The following is a 27646-nucleotide window of genomic DNA, read 5'->3' on the forward strand; positions in this document are numbered from 1 at the left end:
CTCCAACAGGCACTGTTCAGCTACAATACCACCCCCTATCAAACTACAGGTCAATCACCCTTTTTATTGATGTTTGGCCGTGAACCTCAGCTACCAGTGGACTTCCTTTTAGGTCGGGTGGAAGAGCCAACTTCAGGGAAAGTCTGGCATTGGGTCCGGGAACATCAACAATGAATACAGGTGGCAGTAGAGAATGCTCGGGAGAGGATAAAGAAGCAGCTGCCCTGCGGAAGGACAGAGCAGACCAACAAATCCAGGAGGAAGTGTTACCAGCAGGACAACCTGTCTATCTAAGGCACTACTCCCACCAGGGGAGAAATAAAATCCAGGATGTCTGGACCACTGACATCTACCAGGTGGTGAGACCCCCTGAGCAAGGTAACGCAGTGTATGCTGTCGCCCCACAACACAAGTTGAGAGAGGTACGTCATGTTCATCGCTCTATTCTCAAACCTGTACCAGCTTCTGACATTCTTCCCACACCTGTAGAAAAGAACAGTGCAACTACAACAGGCCCCGACACCGAAGAGCAGGGCCTGTTGATGGAAGTCAGACGCACCCCTGGTCCAGAAAATTCCCAGCCTGTCAGGGTGCAGGCTTCATCTAAAGTGGACCCAATGCTACACTCTACAGTACCTGCAGCAGTCCTCCTGGAGGTCCCCACAGGCACCAGCTCCCCTCCAGCCCCCTGTCCTGAGGGAGTAAGAAAATCCACTGCTGGTAAACACTCTAAACCTTACAATTAGCCAGTGGGAGTAGGGATTAGGGTGAATGGGGCAGCAGCTTTTTAAATACTTGGTACTAGCGCTTCCTCTCAAGCTCCTTTTCAACCCTGGTCTTGACAAATTGTCGGGCCGCCAATTTAAGAACCTTGGGATAGAAAGTGACAGGTAGAAAATGTCCTTCCTGAGCCACCAGAGTTTGGTAGCAGTCAGCTCCTCCCACCAATCAGCCAGGAATTGGTATAAACTGTTACCAACTCTGTTCTGGCTCAGGAGTTGATTGCTGCACATGTTGCTGTAAGCTGTCTTTTTTTATGTTAATGTGCTTGTTATGTTTTCTTAGATTTCATTGTCACACATAAGTTTTTGTTCAGTGGCTTCCCTCCTGCTCACATAGGTGGATTCCTGGAAAGGGTTTTACCAGTGGAAGTAACATGCCAATTTCTTTTTCTGTACAAATTAGCCTGTCTGGCAGAAGTATTTATTTAACCTGTCTTCTTTCATTATAGACAGACTTGCACTGCTGTTTTGTTTTCAGTCTTGTTTCATTGTTTTGTTTTCATTGTTTTATTTTGTTTCATTTTGTTTGTTAGGTTATTGTGCCCTTTTGTAGTCCTTGTATTTATTCTAGGCCTGCATTTACTTTCTCCCCCGAGACAATATACAATATACTGGACTGTGGCAGCAGGCCTGCTAACTTTTCAAATGTTTTTAATTGTTCTTTCCTTTGCATGAGTGCTGCGGGGCCAGTGACAGAGGAACTGTTCGGACGGTGGAGCTATCGGTGGTCGGGGTGCCTCGCTTCAGTTCCACACTCCCCTTTGTTCTGTGTATTGATATTTTTCACACAGCCTTCACATTTTATACTTTTATCCCTTGTTTATTTTGTTTGTTAGCTGTGTGTGTGTGTGTGTGTGTGTGTGTGTGTGTTTGTGTGTGTCTGTGTGTGTGTGTGTGTGTGTGTGTGTGTGTGTGTGTGTGTGTCGGGCACGGAGCTGTGTGAGTGCTCTGGCCTCAATTGGCTCCCTGATTGCAGTCATCCTGGTCGTCCTGCAGTTCTCATGCAGGTAATTGAGACCTGATTTTCATTCATTCGTTCATTATCAGGTACCGCCGCTGTATCCGCCGTAGCGGGTCACGGGGAGCTGGAGCCTATCCCAGCTGGCATAGGGCGTGAGGCGGTGGACACTCCGGGCACAACGCCAGTGCACCACGGAGCCACATACATACATGCACATACACTCACTCCTACTTGCATTTTGGGATGGGCCAATCAACCTGAAGCGCATGCTTTTGGAGGTGGGAGGAAGCAGGAGAACCCGGAGAGAACCCACGCAGACACGGAGAGAGCATGCAAACTCCACACAGAACGGGACTCGAACCCGGACCCGCCGTGTTGTGAGGTGACAGCGATGCACTGCACCACCGTGCCGCTCGTTGCTGATTTTATTCTCCTTTAATAAAGTTTTTAGTCTTGGGTTTTTAGTCTTCTGAGTTTGCAGTTTTGTAGCGGCTACACTAACATAATATGGGAAATCCCACTGACGGGCTAGTGCGTTAGCATTTGTAGCGTGATGAACTTTTACATACACACAGTTAACCAAAATGGGACATTATTGATATCAATCTGATTCAGATGAAGCCACCTGGGATGAGTCGCTAGATGTCCGAACTCTCATCCTCTGCATACATCGGGGGGTAATTACATGGGATAATTACAACTTCAAGTGTGTTCACAGGGAAATCGTCCCCAGAATCTGATGATTTTTTTAGCCATACCGTAATGGTATGGTATGATCCTGATAAATAATAGTGAAAATGTTGGCTCGTTACCTTGTCGTTTGCTTTATCGCATTGATATGGATTGACCCCGATGTCTATGATTGTGTCACTTCCACTGTCATGGCACTCCAAAATTTTGTTTTTCTTAGTCCCCATAGCTCATAAAAAAATAAAAATGCCACAAAGCCTTTTTTTTTTCTTATGTACTTCAAATACAAACCTAGTTCATTTTGACTTTACAGTCCCTTTAAGGAAAAGTTCTTGTAGAGTTCATGAATGTTAAAGCTGGTGAACTCCTTCCAAAATTACGTAGAATGTGTACAGTTCCAGAGGAGGAGCCTCAGGATTTTAGATGAACATGTCTGGAACGTGACTGATATCTACTATGACGACGCCAGGGATGGCGGCTTGAGGAACCACGCACGAGGACGCCGTGCACCAAACTTTTCTTCAATCGCTACCAAACTGAATTTCCTTGACTCATCTGGTTAATATTATGACGACTAGGACTCGACGTGTTTGTAGAGTGAGTTTTGCCGCCCGAGTTGGGGGAAAAAGAGACATTGTGTCGCGAAAAGCACTCGAGGCGGCGGGACACGACTACACACTTGGGGCCAGCTGCACGGAGGAGTTTGAGGTTTTCGAGGAGGAACTCCCACCGCTGCCGGCAACTCCGTCCAAATCTCCAGCAATGAAGAAAAAGGTTTGCGAAGCTGGGGGGAGCACCTCGCTTAGCATGGACATGCTCAAACAGTTCAAGGAGGTAAAGAAACTGATTAACCTCAGATGTGACTCTATTGACTGTAAAATCATTCACCTGGAGGAAAAGCTGGAGCGCACCACCGTAGAGCTGAAGGCTGTGAGTACGAAGGTGGCCCATGTTGAGCAGAGGGTTGCCCAGGTGGAGCAACCGGTCAAGCAGATCATCAAAAGGATGGATGAGATGGAGGCAGGCGTCGTTGACCTTCTGCCTAAGGTTTAAGGGACACTACCTAGGCGGAAGGTTTAACATTTCTTTTTTTTCTTTTCAATTTATAACTGACTTTTCTACAATCAGATTTTTGTTATTTATGTTTTTCCTGAAGTCAGGGATTTCTTTTTCTTCTTTAAATACAAGAGGTCTTAAAGACAATACAAAACACAAGGCTATTTTTCTTTTTTGTAAAGGACTCAAAGCACATTGCTTTTTTCTTCAAGAGACTCACTCATGTGAAGAGGACGTTACACTTAGGAAGAATCAGTGGGGGGACAAGATTATTTTTTCTCATGGCAGTAACAGATCTGGAGGTGTGGCTATACAGTATGTTTTTATAGGTTCCCTGGTACATTAATAACATCTAAATGTGATAACAATGGTCACTGGATCACTGCAGTAGTAAACTTAGAAGGGACTTTTGATTTTGATTAATATCTATGGTTATAACAATTCCACCCAAATTAAATTACTATTACAAACGCTCACAGATGACATCTCTGATTACAAAAAATCGTTTGCTATAAGTTTCACTTTAGTGGGGGGAGATTTTAATATGGTAATAGATGAATGGTTAGATAGATGTCCCTCTACCTACGATACCTTTCATCACAACAAACTGATGAAGAACTTCACTGATGCCAACTCTTTGGTGGATGTTTGGAGAGAAAACAATGCAGACAGTAGGCAATTCACTTGGATAAAACCAAATGGCCGTGCTAGGTCAAGAATTGATCTTTGGCTTACCTCTCCAGAAATCACAAATTTAGTAGGAGAATCTTCAATATCTGGCGCTCCCTTAACAGATCACTGTGTAATTAATATTACACTGAAACCGCACAACCTTACAAGAAGGAAGGGTTATTGGAAATTTAATGCTGAACTTCTGAATCATGAAGAATATGTGGAGGAAGTCAAATCTTTATTTGATGAAATTATTAATGATAACGAAATTGATTCCTACTGCAGAAAATGGGAGTATTTTAAATTTAAGGTTAGAAGTTTATCTATTAAATTCAACAAAACCCTACGTAAACAGCAAAGGGAAACTGAGCTTAAATTGGGGCAAGAGCTTAACAAATACAGCCAAAATGTTTTTTTTATTAGATCAAGACACTATAAAGTTGGTAGAGTTACAAACCAATTTGGATATCTTATTTACTAAAAAAGCACAAGGAGCTTATGTAAGATCTAGAGCTAAATGGATTGAGCAGGGTGAGAAAAATACTTCCTATTTTTTTGGGTTCGAAAAGAAGAGACAAGAGAGAAATAGTATTAACACCCTGATGGTAAACAATAGTGAATATTCTGATACAAAAATAATTTCAGAAGAGGTTTATCGCTTCTACTCTAAATTATACCCCTCATCCTATTCACAAGTTGATGCTAACTTATTCATAGTCAGTATCCAACATTATATTCCTAGATAGACTTAGAATTCAAAGAAATATGTGACTCAGAGTTCAATATAAAAGAACTGGACACGGCTGTAAAACACTTGGCACCAAATAAATCACCTGGCCAAGATGGTTTGACCTCAAACTTTTCCAAATTTTTCTGGGAGTCAATAAATGATCTATTATTTAATGCCTTGAAGGAATGTATGGAAAACAATGATTTAATATCAACCATGAAACAAGGGATAATCACTCTTTTACCTAAACCTGGGAAAGATAAAAGGCATATAGATAACTTAAGACCTATAACCTTGTTGAATGTAGATTATAAGTAATTTACTATTGTTTTAGCTAACAGGTTGAAAACAGGAATAGACCAAATAATTAGTGAAAGCCAATCAGGTTTTATTAAAGAGAGGTCTATACATAACTACATCAGACTGGTGTTAGACCTGTTGGATTATAATTATCTCATTGAAGACAAAGGTTTTGTATTCTTTCTAGATTTTTATAAAGGCTTTGATTCAGTGGAACATCCATTCATTATGAAAACACTAAAATGTTTTGGATTTGGCTCAAAGTTTATTAAGACAATTGACATGATCTACAGTGGAATAAATAGCTCTGTCTCCCTCCCTCAAGGCACAACTAAAAGGTTTGAGGTTAAACGAGGTATACGCCAAGGCTGCCCTTGTTCTCCTTTATTATTTATTTTAGTTGCAGAACTTCTTGGTATTTACATTAAACATAGTACTGTACAGAAATAGAGCCGTTGAATGTTTTAGTCATCATTTGTCAATTACTCAACTTGCAGATGATACAGCTGTCTTCATCAAACACTCAGAGCAGATCCCACTGATAATCACAACTGTGGGAAAGTTTTCAAAAGCATCTGGGTTATATTTGAATTTTAAAAAATGTGAGTTAATGTCAATTCATAACCACCCATTGACTGAGCTGTATAACATCCCTGTAATAAATGAAGTAAAATATCTTGGAGTAATAATAACAAAAGATTTAAAAGCTAGAGAACAACTGAACTTCGAATCTTTTATAAAAAAAAAGTAAATCCATTCTTTTATCTTGGCTGCAAAGGGATCTGTCCTTTTTTGTAAGAGTTTTGATTTCTGAGGTAGAAATATTGTCTAGATTAACGTATCCTGCCTTTTCTTTAGCTATGTCAGATAATCTTATTAAATCAATTAATCAAATTATTCTCAACTTTGTGTGGAAAAGCAAGCATCATTATATTAGGAGAAATGATGCAGTGAAAACAATTGAGGATGGAGGTTTAAATGTAATTGATTTTGAAGCGATGAATGGTATGATCAAACTAAAATGGCTTCAACAATTTATCTGTAACAGTAAGGCTATGGTACAATATTCCTTCTGAAACATTCAGTAAATGTGGTGGCATTGAATTTCTTTTAAAACGTGATTTTTTTTGTTTCTGAGTTACCCATTAAATTGTCCAGATTTCATCAACAAGTCCTCCTTTGCTGGAAATTGGCCTTCAAACATAACTTTACCCCTCATAATTCTTCAATTTGGAATAACAGGTACATTTTGTCTAAGAGAAAATCGTTATGTTTTGGTGACTGGTTGGAAAAGGATATCTGGTCTGTTGTACACTTAATGGACTCAGAAGGAAATCTTCTGAATTACACTGATTTTATTAACAAATATAACATTAATTGCACTAGATAACAACACTTGGAAATTACAAGAGCAATCCCTGATGCAATGTTGAACACAATAAAAGGTATGCTATCATATGATAAAGTAATTCCGTCTTTTCCCTTACCTCTTATTAATGATCTAAACTTCACAGAAAAGAAATGTACAAACAAAATTATAAGAGGTGCTGTCACAAACAAACTTTTCCCCCTCCTACTGAAAAGGAGAAATATTTTGCAACAGTTTTCAGAAGATCAGATTAAAAAAATCAGAACTAGATACCTTTCCCTTCCAGTTTTGCCCAAAACTAAAGAAACTCATCTGAAGATAATAAATGATATTTACCCCTGTAATGAATTTCTTAGACAGAGATTTAAGTTTGAAAAAAATGACTGTACATTTTGTGAATCTTAAACTGAATCATTGGAACATCTTTTTTTTTGGAGTGTGAATATGTGAAAACCTTTTGGAGATCTTTCCAAAACTGTGTATCTGAAAATGATTCAAATTCACCTAATTTAAGTTATGATGTTATTAAATTTGGTGTTTTACTGGAGGGTAGAAAAAGGGGAAATATATATAATACCATAATTATTCTGGCCAAACAACATATACATAAGTGTTGTTTTATGAAAATGAGACCATTATTTTGTGTTTACGTAAATTAATTAAAAAACTAGGAAAAAATTACTGAGGTATATTAAAACCAAACAAGCACTGAATGTAATAGACTATATAAATGCCTTAACTCAAAACTAAATCGACCTCTTATTTTAACTTTATTAATCTTTTTTTGTTATGTTTGTTTGAATAAAAAAACAAAAACATGTCTGGAACGTAAGTCGCGCGTCCATGGCGTCATCACGTCTTTCAACTTCCTGTCTACACGGGTCCGTTCCGTAAAGCTTCCGCTGTTCTGGTTAAGAAGGCCAAATAGCGACAGGTAGGTTAATTTAAAAACATTAAAATAATTCAAACGTATGTCGCAACAAGTTGTAGTACGTCGAGTCAAGTTGAACTATATTCACTGTAAATTGATTTTGATTTTAATGACTTAGAATTACCCTTAAACCATCCCGAGCCCCCGTTGTATAAATGTCCTTGACGGACATTTTGTGCTAATGTGGCTAATCTGGCTTTAAGCTTAATTTAGCAGTGAGTCTTGGCGTTCACCGAATCACACGTAATTTACTGACAACCGTAATGTGCGCTGTTGAACGTCTGAAATATAATTGTATTGGAAATAGTTATGTGTTCACAATTAGGCGCCAGACATGGCTAGTCAGTCATGCGTCGGAGTTGTCTCAGGTCAAGAACTCAAATTAGCACTTGCCGGAAAACTGGTAAAAGTCAGTGTGCTGTGCCTCTACTCCGAACAATGGAAAATGAGTTCACAGCCTTAGTCAAAAATACGTACTTAATTCTCTTACATTTCCAGTTATGTACTGTATGTGACCCGAATCTAACATCAATGTGAACAGACTTATACCATGTACCTTGTACCACATTTACAACAATCGTGTCGCTGAACAACTAGTAATGGTACTGGCACAACACAGTCATCAGATGAACGAATTAGTGATGTATGAATGAATGTTTTAAAATGTAAATGCAAAGGTTAGTTAACTCTTGAGGCTGCAACTGATTCGCTGTGGCGACCCCTGAAGTGAAAAGCCGAAAGGAAAAGAAGTAGTAGTTAACTCTTGAGGCTAACAGGGAGAGGGCAAAACATGATCTGATTGGAGAAATATCCCATTTATTAGTTACATTTGCACCCTCATATCTTTCAGATGTTATTGCTGCAAGTTTGTAATGGGCTTCCTCCACTTTTGCTGATGATTGAAGTGACAATTTTTTTTCGGGGAAAAAACCCCATAAATTTAGATCTTACTGTTCACACTGCTGTCACATCAGCAGGAATCAGATGCATATCTTATTTAGAAACATATGAATGCTGTCCAAATGAAAATATAAAACATCACATTACATGTGATTTGTACAGTTTACAAATGTCAATACATTGTCAATGCTAGTGAGAATGTTGTTTTTCTTGTTTGCAGCAAGTTGGACAAAGATTGTATTCCAATCTCAAACATTCAATTGCAACATTCAGTGTTAGCATTCGTCACAATCAAGCTTATACCTTTTGAGATAATACCAGATGGTGAAAGGTGTACTTCAATGCTTTACAGCAATTTTAGACTTGACTGATATATAAACATTGATGCAGTTGTTATATTTAACAGTTCCTGATTATTTATGGTCTGATTTCAGCTTCCAACGTGTGATGGCTGCAAAATTGCCCTTACTTTTCTCCTTGTCAAGGCCAGGTAAGACTTATCAGCTGTAGTGGCCTAACCCTACCCCGTTAATTTTAAATTGTGCTCACCTAAATACTCCAACAATAATAATTGCATTTAAAAAATAAATAGATTACAACATTATATTCCTGCATTTGCAACTTGTACAGCTTTAAACCTGGATCCAACTAAATCATAGCAAAGAACAATGCTATGACTGATTTCATGGCAGTCTGTTTCATGACGTCATCATAGTCATTATTGATGTTTAGTCATACTGTGTATCAGTGGTCCCCAACCCCCGGGCCGCGGACCGGTTGCGGTCCGTGGGTCATTTGATACCGGGCCGCACAGAAAGAAAAAATAATTTACATCCGTTTTATTTATTTCGGAGTGACGTCTGTGCGGAATGACGCACAGACAATTGCATGCGTCTGTCTGGCTTGACAGGTCTTGGTCATGTGACAGGTTACCCCTAAATTAAGTGCCCACAACTGCGCCAGTGGTCTGGATTAAAGTCGGGGCAGATTATCCCGAGATCGCCCAAAAAGTATCGATAACTCTGCTTCCATTTCCATCCATTTTTATGCTTTATAAAACATCTATGTCGGAATTTTTGTGGGCTTGGAACGGATTAGGGCATTTACATTGAAAACGTGTCTCTACGTAATTTTCTACTTACGTAATTTCTTCCGGAACCAATTAACTTCGTAAGTAGAGGTACCACTGTATTTCAAAATAAACCTCATCAGTGCAGTCACTTGAATCGAGTTTTTAATATAATTATGTCTTACAATTATTTCGTTTACAAAGATGTTGATTATCAATTCATGAAAAAAAGTTTATTTATTGTCTGTTGATGTCTGCATTTTACATAAAACCACAGTGGATGATTTATTATTAGTCTACAGCTGTCCTGGCTTGCTCGATTATCGAGCAAATGAAGACCGGTCCGTGAAAATATTGTCTTAGATGAAACCAGTCCGTGGTGCAAAAAAGGTCGGGGACCACTGCTGTATATGACTAAATTGTATGGCAGTCATACATTATGTTTACACTGTTTATGTTAAGTTATTTAATTGTTAAATTATTACTACCTAGGTTTTGAACTAACTAACTCGGTTTTAAACTAAGTAGTTTTTGAACTAAGTAACCCACTAGGTTTTGAAACTAACTAGGTTCTAAATTAACTAGGTTTTGAACTAACTACGCTTTAAACTAACTAGTTTTTAAACTAACTCACTAGGTTTTGAAATTTTATTTAACATAAAGTATTTATGTTAAATATGTTATGTAATTGTTTGTGTGTTTATACTGTTTATGTTTACATGGTTTATGTTTACATGGTTTATGTTTACACTGTTTATGTTAAATTATAATTGTTATGATTATTATTATTCACTATGTCATGAACTAACTAGGTTTTAAACCAGCTAGCTAGGTTTAAACTAACAAGGTTTTGAACTAACTGTGGTTTCAAGCTAACTAACTCGGTTTTGAATAAACTAGTTTTAAACTATGTTTTGAACAAACTAACAAGGTTTTAAACTAACTAGGTTTTGAACAAACTAACCAGGTTTTAAGTTAACTAGATTTTGATATAACTAACTTGGTTTTAAACTAACCAGTTTCTGAACTAACTAGGTTTATAAATTAACTAGGTTTTGAAATAACTAAGGGTGGCATGGTGGTGCAGTGGGTAGCGCTGTCTCTGCACAGCAAGGCGGTTCCGGGTTTGCGTCCCGCTCTGGGGAGGTTGCATGTTCTCCCCGTGTCTTCTTGGGTTCTGTCCGGGTTCTCTGGTTTCCTCCCATCTCCAAAAACATGTCCTTCTGTTTAATTGGGCGGTCCTAAATTGACCATAGGTGTGAGTGTGTTCTTGCATGTTTGTCTGTGCCCCTAAGGCCTTGTTCAGACTGGTCGCCTATATCCGATTATTAGCCTATCCAGATTGATATTGCATACCTCGTTTGTAGTCTGAACAGTCCCATACCACATGATATCCGATATTTGTGGGATGGACTGAAACTGCATTCGGGGGGTAGTTTTGTGTTGGATATGGACAGATGTGTCTTCAGTCTGAACAGCTCCAAATAAGTGTAAAAGTGCAAATCGGATCGGATATGGCAGACCGTGACGTCATATCCGCGACACGAGAGCAAGGCGCCAGAAGGAAAAGCGTAGCGTATTATGGAGCGGTAAAAAGTGAAAGAAGTTGACAGCGTCTGGTATGTGTGAAATTTTCTCCACCTCTACCAGACAGTGATACCGCCAATACTCTATACATATATATATATAATTATATGACTTAAAGCATTTTTACGCACTGAACGATGCCTCCAACCCAACGTCGTTGTTAAGGCAACCTGTCAGATCGGCCGATAATGTGGCCCAGTCTGAACAGAGGCAGAACGCATTTGGACACTTGCTAAACACAGTGTGAACAGTCAATCCTAAAAATCAGATTTGGAAGGATGTCCAGTATGCCTTCAGTCTGAACACAGCCTGTGTGGCTCCGCGGTGCATTGGCATCGCACCCGCAGTTTCCCCCGCCTCACTCCCTTTTGTCAGCTGGCATAGGCTGCAGCTTCCCATGACCCGCCACTGTGGACAAAGTGGTTAGAAGATGAATGAATGAAGGAATGAATTAATGAATGAAATAATTAACTAGGTTTTAAACTAACTAGTTTCTGAACTGACTAACCCTTAAGGTTTTGAAATAATTAGGTTCTAAACTTACCAGGTTTTGTACTAAATAAGTTTAGAACTCACTAGGTTCTGAACTAACTCGGGTTTTTAATTATTATTTAACATAAACGTAGTATTTATGTTATCATTTGTTTATCATTATCATTATCATTTATCATTATGTTATCATTTAATTATTCATTTTTGTTGTTTATGTTTACACTGTTTATGTTTACACTGTATGTTTGCAGTTTTACACTTATCCTACTTTATGTGCTTTCAATTGCCCTTTGGGGACTAATACAGTTTTTTGAATTTAAATTCAATATAAGTACCGTGTTTTCTGGATGATAAGCTGCTACTTTTTCCAAGGTTTTGAACCATGTGGCTCATACAAAGGTGTGGCTATTCTGTGTGTTTTTTTTCCCCCATTGATAGGGGCGCTCTAACCGGAATTACAATTAACTCACAGAGTGCCAAAGACGTCATATTTCGTCTTATAGAATCCAAACGTTGAGTGCCAAAGACGTCATATTTCGTCTTAGGCGTTTTTTATAGGGAACGTTAGATCAAAGCGTTTCGCACATTCTGTGTGATTTTCAGCCTTGTATTCCATTTATTCCGGTCGGGGGCAGTGTTTCACACCCTAGATCACCAGATAAAACGACGAAGAAGCGTCGGTGTTGGGGCAGTAGTGGAGAGCAAAATGGCGAAGCGCAAGGCGAAAGCATGTGGAGGAGGCAGGTTCAAGCAGCTCACACTGGCACAGAGCTTGTCTGGCGGTGTAGCTGCTGTGGAAATGAGCGACAGCGGTAAGGATCGGGGGGCAGGAGATGCACCCAAGGAGGTTGAAGACCGGATCGGAGGCGAGGAAAGCGTGGCGGGTTGTAGCGGGGGGGCCCCGCAGTTCGGCGGCGTCCCACGTGGGAGCGCCGCTGCGGAGAGTTCTCCGCTGCGTCTGTCCGGCGACGGTTCTGACTCTGAACCGGACCCGGACTCGTCATCTGACTGGATTCCGTCAGAAAGCAGCAGGGAGTCCTCCCCAGACCCGTGGGAGCCCACGGAGGATCTGAGGAGCAAAGGTAACTATTTTGCTACTTTGTTACATGATGTAAAAATCACGTGTCGGCCCTCCATCCCGCATAAGCTGTTCCCCATCTATGAATGTATTACTCTTTTGTGTAAAATGGTACTTATTTCAGGCAAGTGTGTGTATATATGTATAATATGTGTGTGTGTGTGTGTGTGTGTTTTGTAGAATGGTACTTATTTCAGGCAAGTGTGTGTATATATGTATAATATGTGTGTGTGTGTGTTTTGTAGAATGGTACTTATTTCAGGCATGTGTGTATATAATATATATATATGTTGTGTAAAATGATATCCCACTTATTTCAAGCATGCATATATATATAGTGTAAAATTGTATATTTCTATATTTTAGTGTAAAATGATATCCTACTTATTTCAAGCATGCATATATATATAGAGTAAAATTGTATATTTCTATATTTTACAGTCCCTAAAACGAGTAGAGGACGTGCACCTGCTAGAGGGAGAGGTGCGAGGAGACGCCAATCACTGGAGGTGGATGCAGGTGTTTGGAGTCATGATGGCTGGAAACCCACTAAGTTCCCATTCGTGGCAACCCCTGGTCCCCAGAATGCGGCTGCAGACCTGGATTCAGACCAGCCGGTTGACTTCATGCAGCTGTTTCTGACTGAGGAGCTGCTGGGTCACATTGCGTCTCAGACCAACCTGTACGCACGGCAGTTTATACTGGCACATCCTGAAGCTCTGCCACACTCCAGAGAGAGGGTGTGGAAACCGGTGACAGTTCCAGAGCTCAAAAAATACTTGGGTCTTACGTTCCTCACCGGCTACATAAAGAAGCCCAGCGTCAGCATGTACTGGAGTGAGGATCCAATGGAAGCCATTCCGTACTTCAACAACACCATGCCACGCAACAGGTTCCAGCTAATTGGGAAGTTTCTCCACTTCAATGACAATGCCTCACAGGATGCTGGAGATAAACTTTATAAAGTGCGTCCTGTCCTTGATTCTATTATTTCCAAATTCAAAGAGCTGTATCAGCCTCATGAAAACATTTGCATTGATGAGGGGATGTTGCAGTGGCGTGGCCGCTTGAACTTCAGGGTTTACAACCCTCAGAAGCCAGTCAAATATGGCATCAAATCTTATATTTTGTGTGACTCGCGGACTGGCTATTGTTACAATATGTTGCCTTATGTTGGCCAGCCGAGCACACTCCCAGACATCGTGTTCTCCCTCCTTGACCGCCTGACCGAGCAGGGGTACACAATATTCATGGACAATTTTTATAATTCTGTAAAACTGTGTGAGCAGTTGTGTAAAAAAAAGACTAATGTTTGTGGAACCCTCAGGAAAAACCGTGGCGAACCACAGATCATCAGGGAGCCGTCAAAGACAGACTTGGGTGAGGAGGGGAAGGTGGTGCGACACAACGGCCGGGTACTGGTCTTGGCCTGGCAGGACAAGCGCCTGGTGAGGATGATAACAACCTGCCACAACGACAGGATGCAGAGGGTGGAGGTGTGGCAGAAGGGTCAGCGGGAAAAAGTGGCACAGCTCAAACCGGAGTGTGTGGTTCAGTACAATTCCTGCATGAATGGGGTGGACAAACTAGACCAGAACATTGCGTACTACCCCTTCATTAGGAAAACTCAAAACTGGACAAAAAAGTTTGTCGCCTATTTGTTCCAGATTTGTGTATACAACGCCTATGTGTTGTTCAGGTCCAGGAACCCAGGGATCAAGAAATCGCACCTTGATTTCATGAAGGACATTGCAAGGTCCTGGACTGAAAAGGGGTACGTGTCACATGAGGAGGGCGAGGAGATGGAGGTCGAAGACGTGCTGCAAACCAGGTCAGTCAGAAACAGAGACCCAGAAGGCAGACTCGATGGCCTGATGTCCAGGCACAAGCTGGAACGTTTGAGGGCCACCACAAAGAAGGCACATCCCTCAAGAAAATGTCGGGTGTGTGTTAGAAGGGGTGGGAGGAGTGAGACCAGGATATGGTGCAAGGCCTGTCGTATTCCCCTGCATGCAGGAGAATGCTTTACTGTGTATCACACTAAAAAAAAATATCATTGATTACACCCACACATACTCACCTGTAAATGGTTCTGACAGTTGAGGGTGAAATGAATGTACTTTGTTATGTTTTGTCTAATTTTCAAAATTGTTATAAAATCATTTGTTCATCAAAAATGTTTTTTCTAATGTTGTTTGCATTGTTTCAATAAGTAAAAGTATTTTCAGAAGTTTGATGTTGGAGTTTTGCTTGAATTTGCTTCTCTGCAGTAAAACGTCATTATCTCCGTTTTCTGGTCAAAATCAGCTGTTTTTGCTGAAACCACCCTGTGTTCTACGGGCAATAACTAAACACACATAGATGCTAGAAACAAAATTTTTTTTTCTGATGAAAGAAGACAGTCTAAAGTTTCGGGTGATATGTGGAATGTTTATGTAGCCTAAAAAATGATTATTTGGTGGGCCTTCAAAATTCAGTGAAAATGCTCAAAATCTCTGGCACTGGGGAGCTGTCCGCGCTGAAAGTGTCTGGCAGTCAATGAGTTAAAATAGACAAAAAGTGAATGCAAAAAATAGCCTATGCTGCCTTTTCTTCAGCAGATAGAACATGCACAACTTTTTCTTTAGCAGATAGAACATGCACAACAAATTACTAACTGGTAATGATGACTCTGGTGGTGAGGAAGATGAGGACGACAAAGACAGAAGATGAAGAGGACAAAGACAGAGCAGAGGACGAAATGGTGGAAGCTGAAAAAGGAAGAGTGTTGCCGGACTTTTAGGGAGGAGTTAAGACAGACTCTGGGTGGTCAGGAGGTGCTTCCAGATGACTGGACAACTACAGCTAATGTGATCAGAGAGACAGGAAGGAGAGTACATGGTGTGTCATCTGGAAGGAAAGTAGGGAAAGAGACGTGGTGGTGGAATGAGGAGGTACTGGGGTGTATACACAGAGGTTAGCTAAGACGAAGTGGGACACTGGGAGGACTGAGGAGAGTAGACAGGAGTACAGGGAGATGCAGCGTAAGGTGAAGGTAGAGGTACCAAAGGCCAATCAAGGGGCTTATGATGACTTGTATGCTAGGTTTGACAGTAAGGAGGGAGAGACTGATCTATACAGGTTGGCAAGACAGAGAGATAGAGATGGGAAGGACGTGCAGCAGGTTAGGATGATTAAGGATTGGGATGGAAGTCTATTGCCAGGTGCCTGTAGTGTGATGGGAAGATGGAAAGAGTACTTTGAAGAGTTGATGAACGTGGAAAGTGAGAGAGAACAAAGACTAGAAGAGGTTACTGTTGTGGACCAGGATGTAGCAAAGATTAGTCAGGATGAAGTGAGGAGGGCATTGAAGAGGATGAAGAGTGGAAAGGCAGTCGGTCCTGATGATATACCTGTAGAGGTTTGGAAGTGTCTAGGAGATGTGGCAGTAGAGTTTCTGACTGGGTTGTTCAACAGGATCTTAGATAGTGAGAAGATGCCTGAGGAATGGAGGAGAAGTGTGCTGGTGCCCACTTTTAAGAACAAGGGAGATGTGCAGAGTTGTGGCAACTACAGAGGAATAAAGCTGATGAGCCATACAATGAAGTTATGGGAGAGAGTAGTGGAAGCTAGACTAAGGGCAGAAGTGAACATTTGTGAGCAGCAGTATGGTTTCATGCCAAAAAAGAGTACTACAGATGCAGTATTTGCTTTGAGGATGTTGATAGAGAAGTACAGAGAAGGCCAGAGGGAGCTGCATTGTGTTTTTGTAGATTTGGAGAAAGCTTATGACAGGGTGCTCAGAGAGGAACTGTGGTATTGTATGAGGAAGTCTGGAGTGGCAGAGATGTTAGAGTGGTGCAGGACATGTCTGAGGATTGTAAGACAACGGTGAGGTGTGCTGTAGGTGTGACAGGTGGAGGTGGGACTGCATCAGGGATCAGCTCTGACCCCGTTCTTGTTCGCTATGGTGATGGCCAGACTGACAGACGAGGTTAGACAGGAATCTCCATGGACTATGATGTTTGCAGATGATATTTGCAGATATTTGCAATCAGTCACAGTGTGTCATCAAGTGTGAATACTTACTTTATGTACTATGTAATGGATGCTTCATAATGCAATTTTTGATTTTTCTACTTTCAGGCACTTTAGTTGCCAGGCATAATCTGAGGTCCTTTAGTGTGTCCACACAAAGGGAAGGATTCAGTAAGTTCCGCTGCAACACACAACAAACACAGTTCATTTGAGGCGCACCAAGAAGGAGCTGCCTGTCACTCTACCTCCCTTGCATGCCTGCAGGCCCCTTTGTGTATATATGTGTGTGCTACTCACTAATATATGTATGCATGTGTTTGAACTAGTAACTAGACTGTGTTTTCTTAATTTCCCTTTGGGAATCAAACCAGTATATGAAATTTTAAAAAAAAAATTGTGTTGGATTATCAGTGATTAGTCTCCTTTTGTAAACTTTGGTGATCTAGTGTCAAGGAGTTGCTCTGACCACTGAAATCAACACTGAGAATGAAACATCATGAATTCAACATTTTGGTCAGAAAGACCAAAAAAATTCTTATATTACTTTTAATATGCTCCAATTATGTAATATTCTTAAAGTTTTGGGAACATTAGGTTATGTTGGCCCGCAGTGGCGGCGCGCTAGCAGCTCAGGACCAACTCTCCAACTGACCTTAAAATTTTGTTGTACATGACCAATAAAAGCAGCAGCTTCTTCTTTTTATTTATCTTTCTCTATTTCTTCTTCTTAACTGAAATATTAAATAATTGACAGATTTATCATAAATGAGATGCTATCACGTCTACATACTCCATATGTGTGAGTATTGCAACTGTAACTTAAGTAGCAGTGAATAAGTGACAAAGATGTTGCAATTTGATGTTCGTAATGGAGTATTTTAGGGTATAGTTATTCATGGTAAATACGATGAAAAATTGTTGGTCACTGAAACAACTTGAAACTGAGAAAAGTAAATACAAATTTACTGAAAATTAACCAATAAAAATCAGACATTGCTTTTTAATTATGGTTCAACAGACTAAAAAAAAAAACAAATCAAATGAAACAGGCCCGGACAAAAAATATGTTATACTTAACTTAATATTTTGTTAAATATTTCTGTAACTATCTGTGAGACTTGTACACCTGTTGTTGTGACTATCAAAACCCAAATTTATTCACTGAGAGGGTGAGAGCGGGGCTCTCTCTGACATGCTGAGTCCAAGGATGAAACTTGAGGCATTATTGTAGCTGTGGATGTTTAATTTACCATTTCCATGTAAGAAATACATTCTGTGCAGATGGACGATGACTGGACTAGACTAAGATGGAAAATAACCTCTGCGTCTTTGCTCTGCGTTTTTGCGTCTTTGCCTTTTACCTTTTGCATTTTGGCTTTTTGTGTTCCTTACTCTTTGCGTTTCTTACTCTGCGTCTTTGCGTTCAACAGGAATATCGGCACCCCACCTCAAACTCTGTCTGTACTAAGCAAAAACAATCGCGGCCAAGCACAGATGATATTCATCAGGCAATCAATCTCATGCACCAACACACCCACACATACAGTATATGCCACAACCACCAGCCCAAGTGAAAAGTAAATCCTTGCCTCTACACCTGTCAACAGGTATTTTATCCCACTTCTCATGAGTAAACTGCTTCAGTTGGATTTGAAAGGTGCCTTCTTCAGATGACATTTTTCTGCTTCTTCCACAGATGTTCAGTAGGATTTGTGAGAAAATGTTTGTCTTAAAGTTTTGGGAGAAACTTGTAGATAAAGTTGGTGATAAAGTTTGATAACCCCTTCTCGAAGTCATGTGTAAGCATCTGAATGTCGTAAAATGTAAATCTTTTGTTGAGATGAGCTTGAACAGGCGTAGAAGACCAAATGCCATTACAATTGTCGAAGTAACACTCTCAAAGTGGTGCTCTCCATAACGTTATGTATTAAAGAGAAACAACTGATCACACCGTGTCCGTAATTCACAATTCTTCAGAGAAGTAGTAACTTCCATTTTAGCTGGAAGAGTTTCACTGACAAGCACTTCAGAATAGTCTAGTGTTTGCTCTAAATCAGTCTTGTATCCTGTTTGACTGAAACCTAGCTTTCTTAAACTATGCAGCACATTTCTCTCCAGAATGCCTTAAAAGTGTTTAGCTTTCATTGACCTTGCCCAATGCAGCAAAGGAGCCCAAGAACATAACCGGGCCTCCTTCATATTTCACAGTACGGACAGTGTTCTTTCATTAGTGTGCTTCATTTTTGCATATACAGTAATCCCTCGTTACTCACGATTATTGCGTTCAAGAACCACCCGCAAAAAACGAACTTCCGCAATATAGCGACGAACTATGTAATTATTCCACACTGATATTAAACCACCATATAGCTGTATTACCTTTCCCCACACTCTTATAGAATGTTTAAAGTGATTTTAAGTGTTTCTTTAATACAATTATTTAATATGATTATTTTCTGTTTCACTCCCACAGCAAAAGAAAACAGTTTGCGCCCCCCCCCTCTGCCGCGACTATAAATAATATTGTTTGTGTATAAAATTGTTATAAGTACACCACTACATAACATCGTATCCTTATTAAAATTAAAACAAAAAATATATATAGTTCAGTATCTGGCAGAGAATAATTTTATTATCATTTTTTAGTCTATAGCAGAAAACATTTTTAAGTGCATCCATTTGCCTAAAATTAAAAAAAAAACCTGTTTAAACTGTAAACATTTTCGACCAACTTATTACACCATTTGATACTGAAAAATCAAATAAAATCAATAAATTATAGCAAATTCAAATACAGTTCAGTAACTAACTCAGGAACACAATATGTAAAACACCTTAACATACGGCGGCACGGTGGCGTTTCTGCGTGGGTTCTCTCTGGGTTCTCTAGCTTCCTCCCACCTCCAAAAGCATGCACTTCAGGTTGATTGGCCGTTCCAAAATTGCCCGTAGGAATGAGTGTGTGTGCATGGTTGTATGTCTTTGTGTTTGGCTCCGCGGTGCACTGGCGTCGTGCCAGGAGTGTCCCCCGCCTCACCCCCTATGCTGCCGAGATAGGCTCCGGCTCCCCGCTACCCGCTACGGTGGTTATAGCGGTGGTAATCTGAAGATGACTGACCTTAACATACGAAATAAAAATGAATAATACATTTTCTGCTGTTTTTTTTCCTTTTAATCCAAATAAAATCAGGATTAATGGCTACAATGAGCATGTTTAGGCAGTGCACAGCTTTTGGTTTGAAGCATCATACTGAACTTTCAGGTTCTGCTCAGTGTTTCAGCTCCAGCTGTGGTGAGTGGTTTTTTGCACTGAGAAATTTAGTGCTCCACCTTATATGATACTAACAGAGCTCGCTGGTTTACTGAAGTAGCATTCACAAAAGGCAATGATTGTTGGCAATATTTGGCGCGTTTTTGCTGAAAAAACTCCAGCGGCTTATCAACGTGATTGGGGTGTAATGACTTTAAGTTCTGCCTTAATTTATTAGGCTTCATTCTGTCCTCTGCCAGCATGTTTAGACACAGTAAACACACCGATCTGTAGTCACAGATCCTAGTGCTACAGACGTTCCCTCATAGTTCTTCGTTTCAGCTTTCGGGTGACTTGCTTTTGTGTCGTTATCTTCGTCTCTCTCCGCCTTTCTTTTCATCCCTGTTAAAAAAATTTCATGCTGATTTTTGAGGGTTTGTTTACTGCACTTCATATCACCTAAACCTACACCGTAGAGCTTATATACTGTGTGCCCTCGCACATCAAAGCTTGTGACTTCAACTCCTCACGGATTTTTGGTAGGCAGTCACATGATACTGTATGTGCATTCTATTGGCTGACGGCATCCGGAAATGCGCTCGGTACCTTGAGTCTCAGACTTACATGAGACTCAAAAGTGCTTTAAACAGTCGATAAGTGTGTGGAAAAAGGTAATACATATAGAAGGTGGTTTAATATCAGTCTGGGGAGGGTAGTAAACGTTTCAATTACCGTAAATAATAAGATAAATTGTCGCTCTATTGCAGAATTCATTAATCACGTGTGATTCCTGGAATGCATTAACTGCAAAGAACAAGGGTGTACTGTACTCCCTGGACAAACTCTGATAATGAGAGCGCCGCTGCCCACTATTGTAGTGGATGCGCAATTACACTTTATTCTAGTACAACAAAAAAAGCATGTTCCACACTGGTGCGATGGTTCATGTTCAGTGTGGTAAACACCATATTATTTAACAGCACAGTGACTATTTGTCACCCTTTTAATAGGCAGTGACTGAATGCAAGATTGTTAATGGTTAATAATTGGAGGACAAGTCTGAGTTTATCATGTCCTGATGGTAAAGTTATTTTCAATCTTTTCTGGGGGTACCATAATTTTTATGGGGACGTGTTTCATTTGTTCATTTTTTGAAATTATTCTGTTTAACCAATGTCTTATTTTCATTGGTTAATTTTCAGTAACATTTTATTTATTATTACTTTTGTCAGTTACAAGTTGTTTCAGTGACTATTGTGGGGTGTGTTTTTTTCATTAAGAAAGGGCTACCAACAATTTTGTCCATGTGTGAATTCACAAAGCTGGCTGATGTGGACAAATGTTAAGTATTGGCATGGTTTTAGATTGTTGTTAATAAAGATGAATTAGAGACGAAGGAATGACTTCTAAATTCTCAAAAATAACTTTTATTTTCAAAGCTGTTTATTTATGTACACACTGAACATAAAGGTTCAGTGTGTATACAGTAGTTCACTAAGACCAGCTGTCTCACTCAATTATGCTTATTTGTGCAGAGTATGTAAATGTCCAGGAACTGCCCACAGACATGAAGTCCATCACGGACCGAGCTTCTCAGACGCTGTTATGGACAGAACTAATCAGAGGTCAGCTGAACTCGACATAAAAATTACACATGGCACAATCATGCAGGGGTCTCTGCTATTTATCTGGGGTATTATTCTCAATCACAGCAAATTTAAATTAAGGATAATTTAAACGAATTAGACTGTCTCCAGGATTTCTACACCAGGCCTTGTTTTCAGAGTGAATCGGATTCTAAAGGTCACAACCCACCCCAATCATAGACTTTTGATGTGGCTGCCCTCAAAGTGGCACTGTGTTCATACTTGTGCAGTAATCTAGACACTACTGTGCACTGCAACTGGAACATATGGCTGCTCAGATTTGTTTTTGCAGTCTTAGCTTGTTATGTAAAAAAGCTTTACGAAGTCCATTTCATAAGTAGATGATGACATTGACATTGTAGGTCCCTGATTTAATGTGTGCCATGAGTGAAGGTGTTTTGTCTCCTGTTTTTCTGAGAAAAAGTTCATCTGTGTAATCAGCATGCATCACTTTCAGATGATTTTTTTTCCCTCATTCACATGTAAAATAATATGTTGTGATGTCAGGTCTGGGCATGACAATGAGCTACCTGTTCAGAGAGCCCGCCACCATCAACTACCCATTCGAAAAAGGTCCGTTGTCTCCCCGCTTCAGAGGAGAACATGCCCTCCGCAGGTGAGAAGGACCACTCGATGTCCAATCATTTGATTGCATGTCTTGACAGATTTTGTGACATTGTGTTTTGAGCCAAACGGATAACTGTTGAAACAAGGAACATGTTGAGCTTAAAGTGACTTTGCTGATTATTTCTAGAAGAAAGAGAACAAGCATTATTTTGTTTTTTATTATGTATCATTAGTCATTTAGTTTAATTATCTATCATAAGGGCAGTAAATGACAATCTGACACAATATTTTAGCAGAGTAGGCTTTATCATGGGACAAAAATTGGTGCCCAGTATACCAAATCATGAGCAAGAGTTCATTAGTGACCACATTCCTTTTTGCATTTTGTATATCAGCTGGTTAAAAATGTTCTTCCTCTTCCCCAATGGACAACTTCAGGTTTGGAAGTAATCCTTTTTTGGACATGTTTCGGTTCTCCTTTGCATCAATAAAAATCAATGGACATTGATGGACATTCACTTCCACACCTTGCCAGCACCAAATCTACAAAAAAAGCTACATCATTTTGATTCAGAATGATTTTGACATTAATATACTGCAGGGTGGTGAAGCCTTTGGAGTTGACCAACGTCTTTGGTAGTATATCGCATATACAACCTCCTATTCAAAGTGTGCACACACACATGCTAATGCTTTTGTGATAAACTGATCTACCATAGGAGGTCAAATCTATTGTGACTGTATACAATTAATGTGGTCCTTGGTGCAGCATTTGAGATCAGAAATTTAAAGCAATCATACTCACTCAGGTACCCTTCAGGAGAGGAACGCTGCATTGCCTGCAAGCTCTGTGAAGCCATCTGCCCTGCTCAGGTACAATCACACAAATTTTGAAATTGGTCACTTTTGAAGAATGCTATGTTGACTGACATTTTCTTGAGACTCACCTCATCCATAATCTCAGTTTGCCTGACCACTCTAACCCTTACATCTACCCTACAATCATGGCAGTGGTCTGATATGATTTGTTGGTCTGGTCTACACCAAAAGTTGGTGATGCTTGTGGGTAATTCAAATGCAATACTGTAGTTCAGTTTAAAGACAGACAATAGAGTTAAGCCTGCTAAAAAGTAACACAAGAGGAAGAGTTTGCCCACCTTTAGTGTTGGGTTTATGTAGTGACCACTGACAAACGTGTGATGATAGTAATGCTAGTCTGTGTAGGTTCTCAGTTATCCAAGTCATGGTTATCCATGGTTATCCCCCTCTTGCCAGCCTCCCCCCAACCCCCCCGGTCAGAGATGGCTTCTTCACTTTCTAGTGGACAGAAAGCGCAACTACAGCTGCTAGTTTTTTTATTTATTTCATGTTTCTATTATGTGTGCCTTATAATCCGGTGCGCCTTATATATGAAATAAATTATAAAATAGCCCATTCATTAAATGTGCGCCTTATAATCCAGTAATACTGTAAATGTAATCCAATATTATTATTATAGAACACTGAGATAGAGCTGCTAGTTTATCTGTCGGTCACTCAATGTCATATCCGCAGGCCATTACCATTGAAGCAGAGACTCGTGCTGATGGCAGCAGGAGAACAACCCGCTACGACATTGACATGACCAAATGCATCTACTGCGGATTTTGTCAGGAGGCATGTCCTGTGGATGCCATTGTCGAGGTATGTTTAGGATCAGAGAATCGGTGAGTGTCTGCAGGTTGTCAATATGTTGGCATACAGAAATGTTTTTTAGTGCATTTTATGATGACTGTCATCCTGTCTTCTCTCTTACTTATGGCACAACGGTTGTGTTCAGACTGCAGGCAAATCAGATAAATCAGATTCCCTTTCATATCAGATTTTAGGGCTAAGTCTCCACACTGTTTTAAGCAAGATTCAAATTTGAGTTTCAACTAATGAAGTAAGATTTCTATAAAGCTATACACCACTTCCTACATTTTTTTTAATAAGTTTTGATTCATTACAGTCAAAGTTTAAGGTCCAGGATGATTACGTTTTCTGAATGAAAATAATTTAATCAATTTAAACATTGATTCTAGTAAAACAAATAGTTTCTGGTTTTGAAACAAATACTGTGGAGATATCTCAGGCAAAGTTTAATAAATTGTTAGAGAATAACGTGCAATCAGGTCTTAGCCTCAAGAACAACATGAAGTAATGCCGTATGCTGCCAAATTCACAACCATCCACCACCATGGCTGCTACCCTTGAGACTCTGCTAACTAACAAAGGTTGAGATACGTGCCTTCAGACTCAACCTCCACCTCCCCTCTTGTCTACCTCTCTTTACGAACAACAAACCAGAACCGGATGACATAAAGATCATGTTCAAAGTGACTTTCGCCAGAAACTTTCCCCCCAAGTTTATTTCGGAAAAGAAAGAAATTGTTTCAATCAAAAAAGTGTAGGGACTTTATTGGCCAGCTGATCTTTGAGAAAAAAACGTATCTAAACAGTCTTCAAAGGGGAGTATGAGGAACAAATTTGTGGAGAGATTTTTCCTTTCTATGTGTTCATAAATATTGAAGAGTGGCTAGATAGATATGCAGTAGTTTTTGTGTGTGTGACGTGAAGGAAAAATGTATTTGGAGCTTAACTATGTTACGGCATATTAGCTCAGGCCACATGGCTGAAATCATGTATAAGGCATCAGTCCAAGATGGTTGCTAGGAAGGAAAGAGTTAATAATTTGTGTTAGGATGTGGTATCAAGGAAATAATGTCACATCATTGTTGGATTTCCAATGTACTTGCAACTTACTGCATGACATAGCGAAGCCACTGGCATCTCCTTGGGATGTTGTTGGGTTGGAAAGGTGGTGAGATACAGAAATGACTGGGGAAGCATAGATGTTGAGCTTACTTGCTAAGCTAAGTTACATCAATGCTACTGAGCATCAGTTTCTTGGTTTATAATTTCAGTCCCTTCTCCATCCTCACCTTTTTCCTTCCTTCAGGGTCCTAACTTTGAATTCTCCACTGAAACCCATGAAGAGCTGTTGTACAACAAGGAGAAGCTTCTCAACAATGGAGACAAGTGGGAAGCAGAGATTGCTGCCAACATAAAAGCTGATTACCTTTACAGATAGACCCCACACACACACACAAAATGTATAAATGTCACATACCAACATGACTTCTCTGACACGCATTCATCCATACTGTACATACATTTAGGTTTGCAGTTGTATCACATTTTTGTGGCGTTGATTTCACCCCCTTCTGATGTCTTGGACGTATACTGATATATCAGTGTTGTTTGGATGAAATATTTATTGTAGTGCTATGAATACAGCTTTCATCATTTTGTCATGAGTACACAACAGCCTGCTGCAATGAGGTCCAGTCGATAATTTTCCAGGGAGGAAGGTGATGTTTTTTTCATAGTACTACTGGACTTAAAGGAATGTGACTGGACCATACTATGATACTATCATCTTTTTACGAAGTCTAGATTGATTTTGATTCTAATGTCCCACACAACTATACATGTTTTTTTGTTATCTTGGGCATCCATGTAAACCTTTATGGTTTTTGTGTTCTCACCAAACTGACTAATAAACTCTGGAAGAACTACCTGATGTGTTGAGAGTTTTAAATTGCATCTGGATCTTTTCCTTTTCGCGAAGTCCACCACCATCTGTTTTTCTGCATTCCTCTCCTGAATACCAAACCTGCCCATCACCTCCTCATCACCTTTTTCCTGCACCAACATGTCCATTGAAGTCTGCACCAATGACAACTCTTTCACTTTTAGGTATGCTCTGCATTACTTCATCAAAGTCCAACCAGAATTTCCTTTCACACCTTTGATTTCTAGCTTCAGACTTAGCACTCTCTATGACACGCTTTTTACCTCCAGGACATTTCTGACAAACTCGTCCTTCAAGATGACTCCTACTCTAGTTCTCTTCCTATCCACACCATGATAGAACAACTTGAACCCTGCTCCTAAACTTGTAGCCTTGCTACCTTTCCACCTGGTCGTCTGGACACACAGTATGTCAACCTTCCTCCTCTGCATCATCAACCAACTCTACCTTTTCCTGTCATAGTTCCAACATTCAGCGTCCCTACCCTCAGTCCTTTGCTTTTGGCGTTCCTCTTCTCTCCCTACGAACACACTTTCCTCCTCCAACCAACAGTAGTCCAATTTCCACTGGCACTTGGTAGGTAAACAACGACTGCCATCCGGTATGGAAGTCATATGTTCGATTTGCATATTGATTTGGCAAAAGTTTTATGTCGGATGCCCTTCCTGACACAACCCTCTGTATTTATCCGGGCTTGAGACCAGCACAATAAGTCACTGGCTTATGCCCTCGTGCGGCTACACCGGAGAGTTTGACCGACGTAAGGTTTTATTTTTAAAAAATTGTATTTTAGAGATATTTTAGATGCAAACATGACATGTTCGTTTGACGAAGATCTCGTTTGTGAAGGTTCAGCATTAAGTCACAAAGGATTATATATTTTTGTATTGCATTCAGATGTCCCGTCATATAGAGACAGTTCTCTTTATGATCGGTACCGGTTAACGTCCCAATCAATTACACATCCAGGACCTGATCCATCCTCACATCTGCAGCAGCACTGTGTGTAGGTCTCTGGTCAGTTTTGTATTTTATTTGCAAACAGTAGTTTTTCTATACAATGTGGGAGATGCTCAGTGCGCCTCACCTTGAAACTTTTACCCAAGTTTTTCTATTTCCCTGGACATAAACCCATCAAAATTATCAAGGAGGAGCGCCACAGGGATTGCAGGTGAATGATGTAGAAATCTGATAAATGAATTTGAAATGAGATTCCCTTAATGGCATTGTGCTGCAACATCTGAATTGGATTATTAACTTGAATTTCATTTTGGATTTCCCAATGTAATTGGCTGCATACCCACATTCCCATCAAGGTACATGTAGACTGAACACTGTTTCAAGATGTTAGAAACTGCATCACAGATGCAAACATCTGTCCAGATCGTGTGTGATGCTGCAGACTACATTTCTGATGTGGAGGTCTGGGTCTGTTCCTGACTCAGGTGTATGATGAGTCTTACCTGAGCAACAGACTATAACGTGGTCAGTAACCTAAAGATGTGCACAACAATTCACTTGTCTCCATTGTTTAATCCACTGTAATGACTATACATTACAGGAGAGACCCTGTGTAACCTCAGGATGATTCCTGCTATCCAGGACGGCAGTGACAGGCACCATCTACCAGAATCATTTCAGTCACAATCCCCACCATCACGGCGGTCAATAAAAACATGCAATACACATTTCCTTTGGTCATCTTTATTTCAGAAAAATACAAAGTTAGTTTTTGTAGTTACAATAGTTAACATTCTAATAGTTAACATGATTCCCCTGTGACCATCATCCACCTCTAACTTGTGTTCCAGTATTTCTATGTCCAGATGTGCCCTCCTAGTCTGGAGGTTCTCGTGAACCATTTCTATTTTCTGTATTTTTTTAGAAAGTGAGTTCTATAAACTTCTTTAGCAGATTAATGGGAATACATGCG

The 27646-nt window shown here is 40.0% G+C and overlaps 2 protein-coding genes across 2 annotated transcripts; both read left to right on the plus strand.

Moving 5' to 3' along the window:
- The first annotated feature begins 7430 nt into the window (after positions 1–7430).
- On the plus strand, positions 7431–25696 carry ndufs8a (NADH:ubiquinone oxidoreductase core subunit S8a). The gene is made up of 8 exons (XM_068321251.1): positions 7431–7494; positions 8826–8881; positions 16743–16805; positions 21420–21509; positions 22038–22146; positions 22907–22970; positions 23652–23780; positions 25078–25696. Exons 2-8 carry the CDS (start codon positions 8839–8841, stop codon positions 25207–25209), a joined length of 630 nt encoding a protein of 209 aa, XP_068177352.1. The 5' UTR covers positions 7431–7494; positions 8826–8838; the 3' UTR covers positions 25210–25696.
- LOC137599963 (piggyBac transposable element-derived protein 3-like) lies at positions 10276–16736 on the plus strand. The gene is made up of 3 exons (XM_068321250.1): positions 10276–12621; positions 13059–13582; positions 13945–16736. The coding sequence occupies exons 1-3, from the start codon at positions 12246–12248 to the stop codon at positions 13999–14001; spliced, it is 957 nt and encodes a 318-aa protein (XP_068177351.1). The 5' UTR covers positions 10276–12245; the 3' UTR covers positions 14002–16736.
- Positions 25697–27646: the final 1950 nt, after the last annotated feature.

Source organism: Antennarius striatus, chromosome 8, assembly GCF_040054535.1.
Source record: "Antennarius striatus isolate MH-2024 chromosome 8, ASM4005453v1, whole genome shotgun sequence".
NCBI classification, from domain to species: domain Eukaryota; kingdom Metazoa; phylum Chordata; class Actinopteri; order Lophiiformes; family Antennariidae; genus Antennarius; species Antennarius striatus.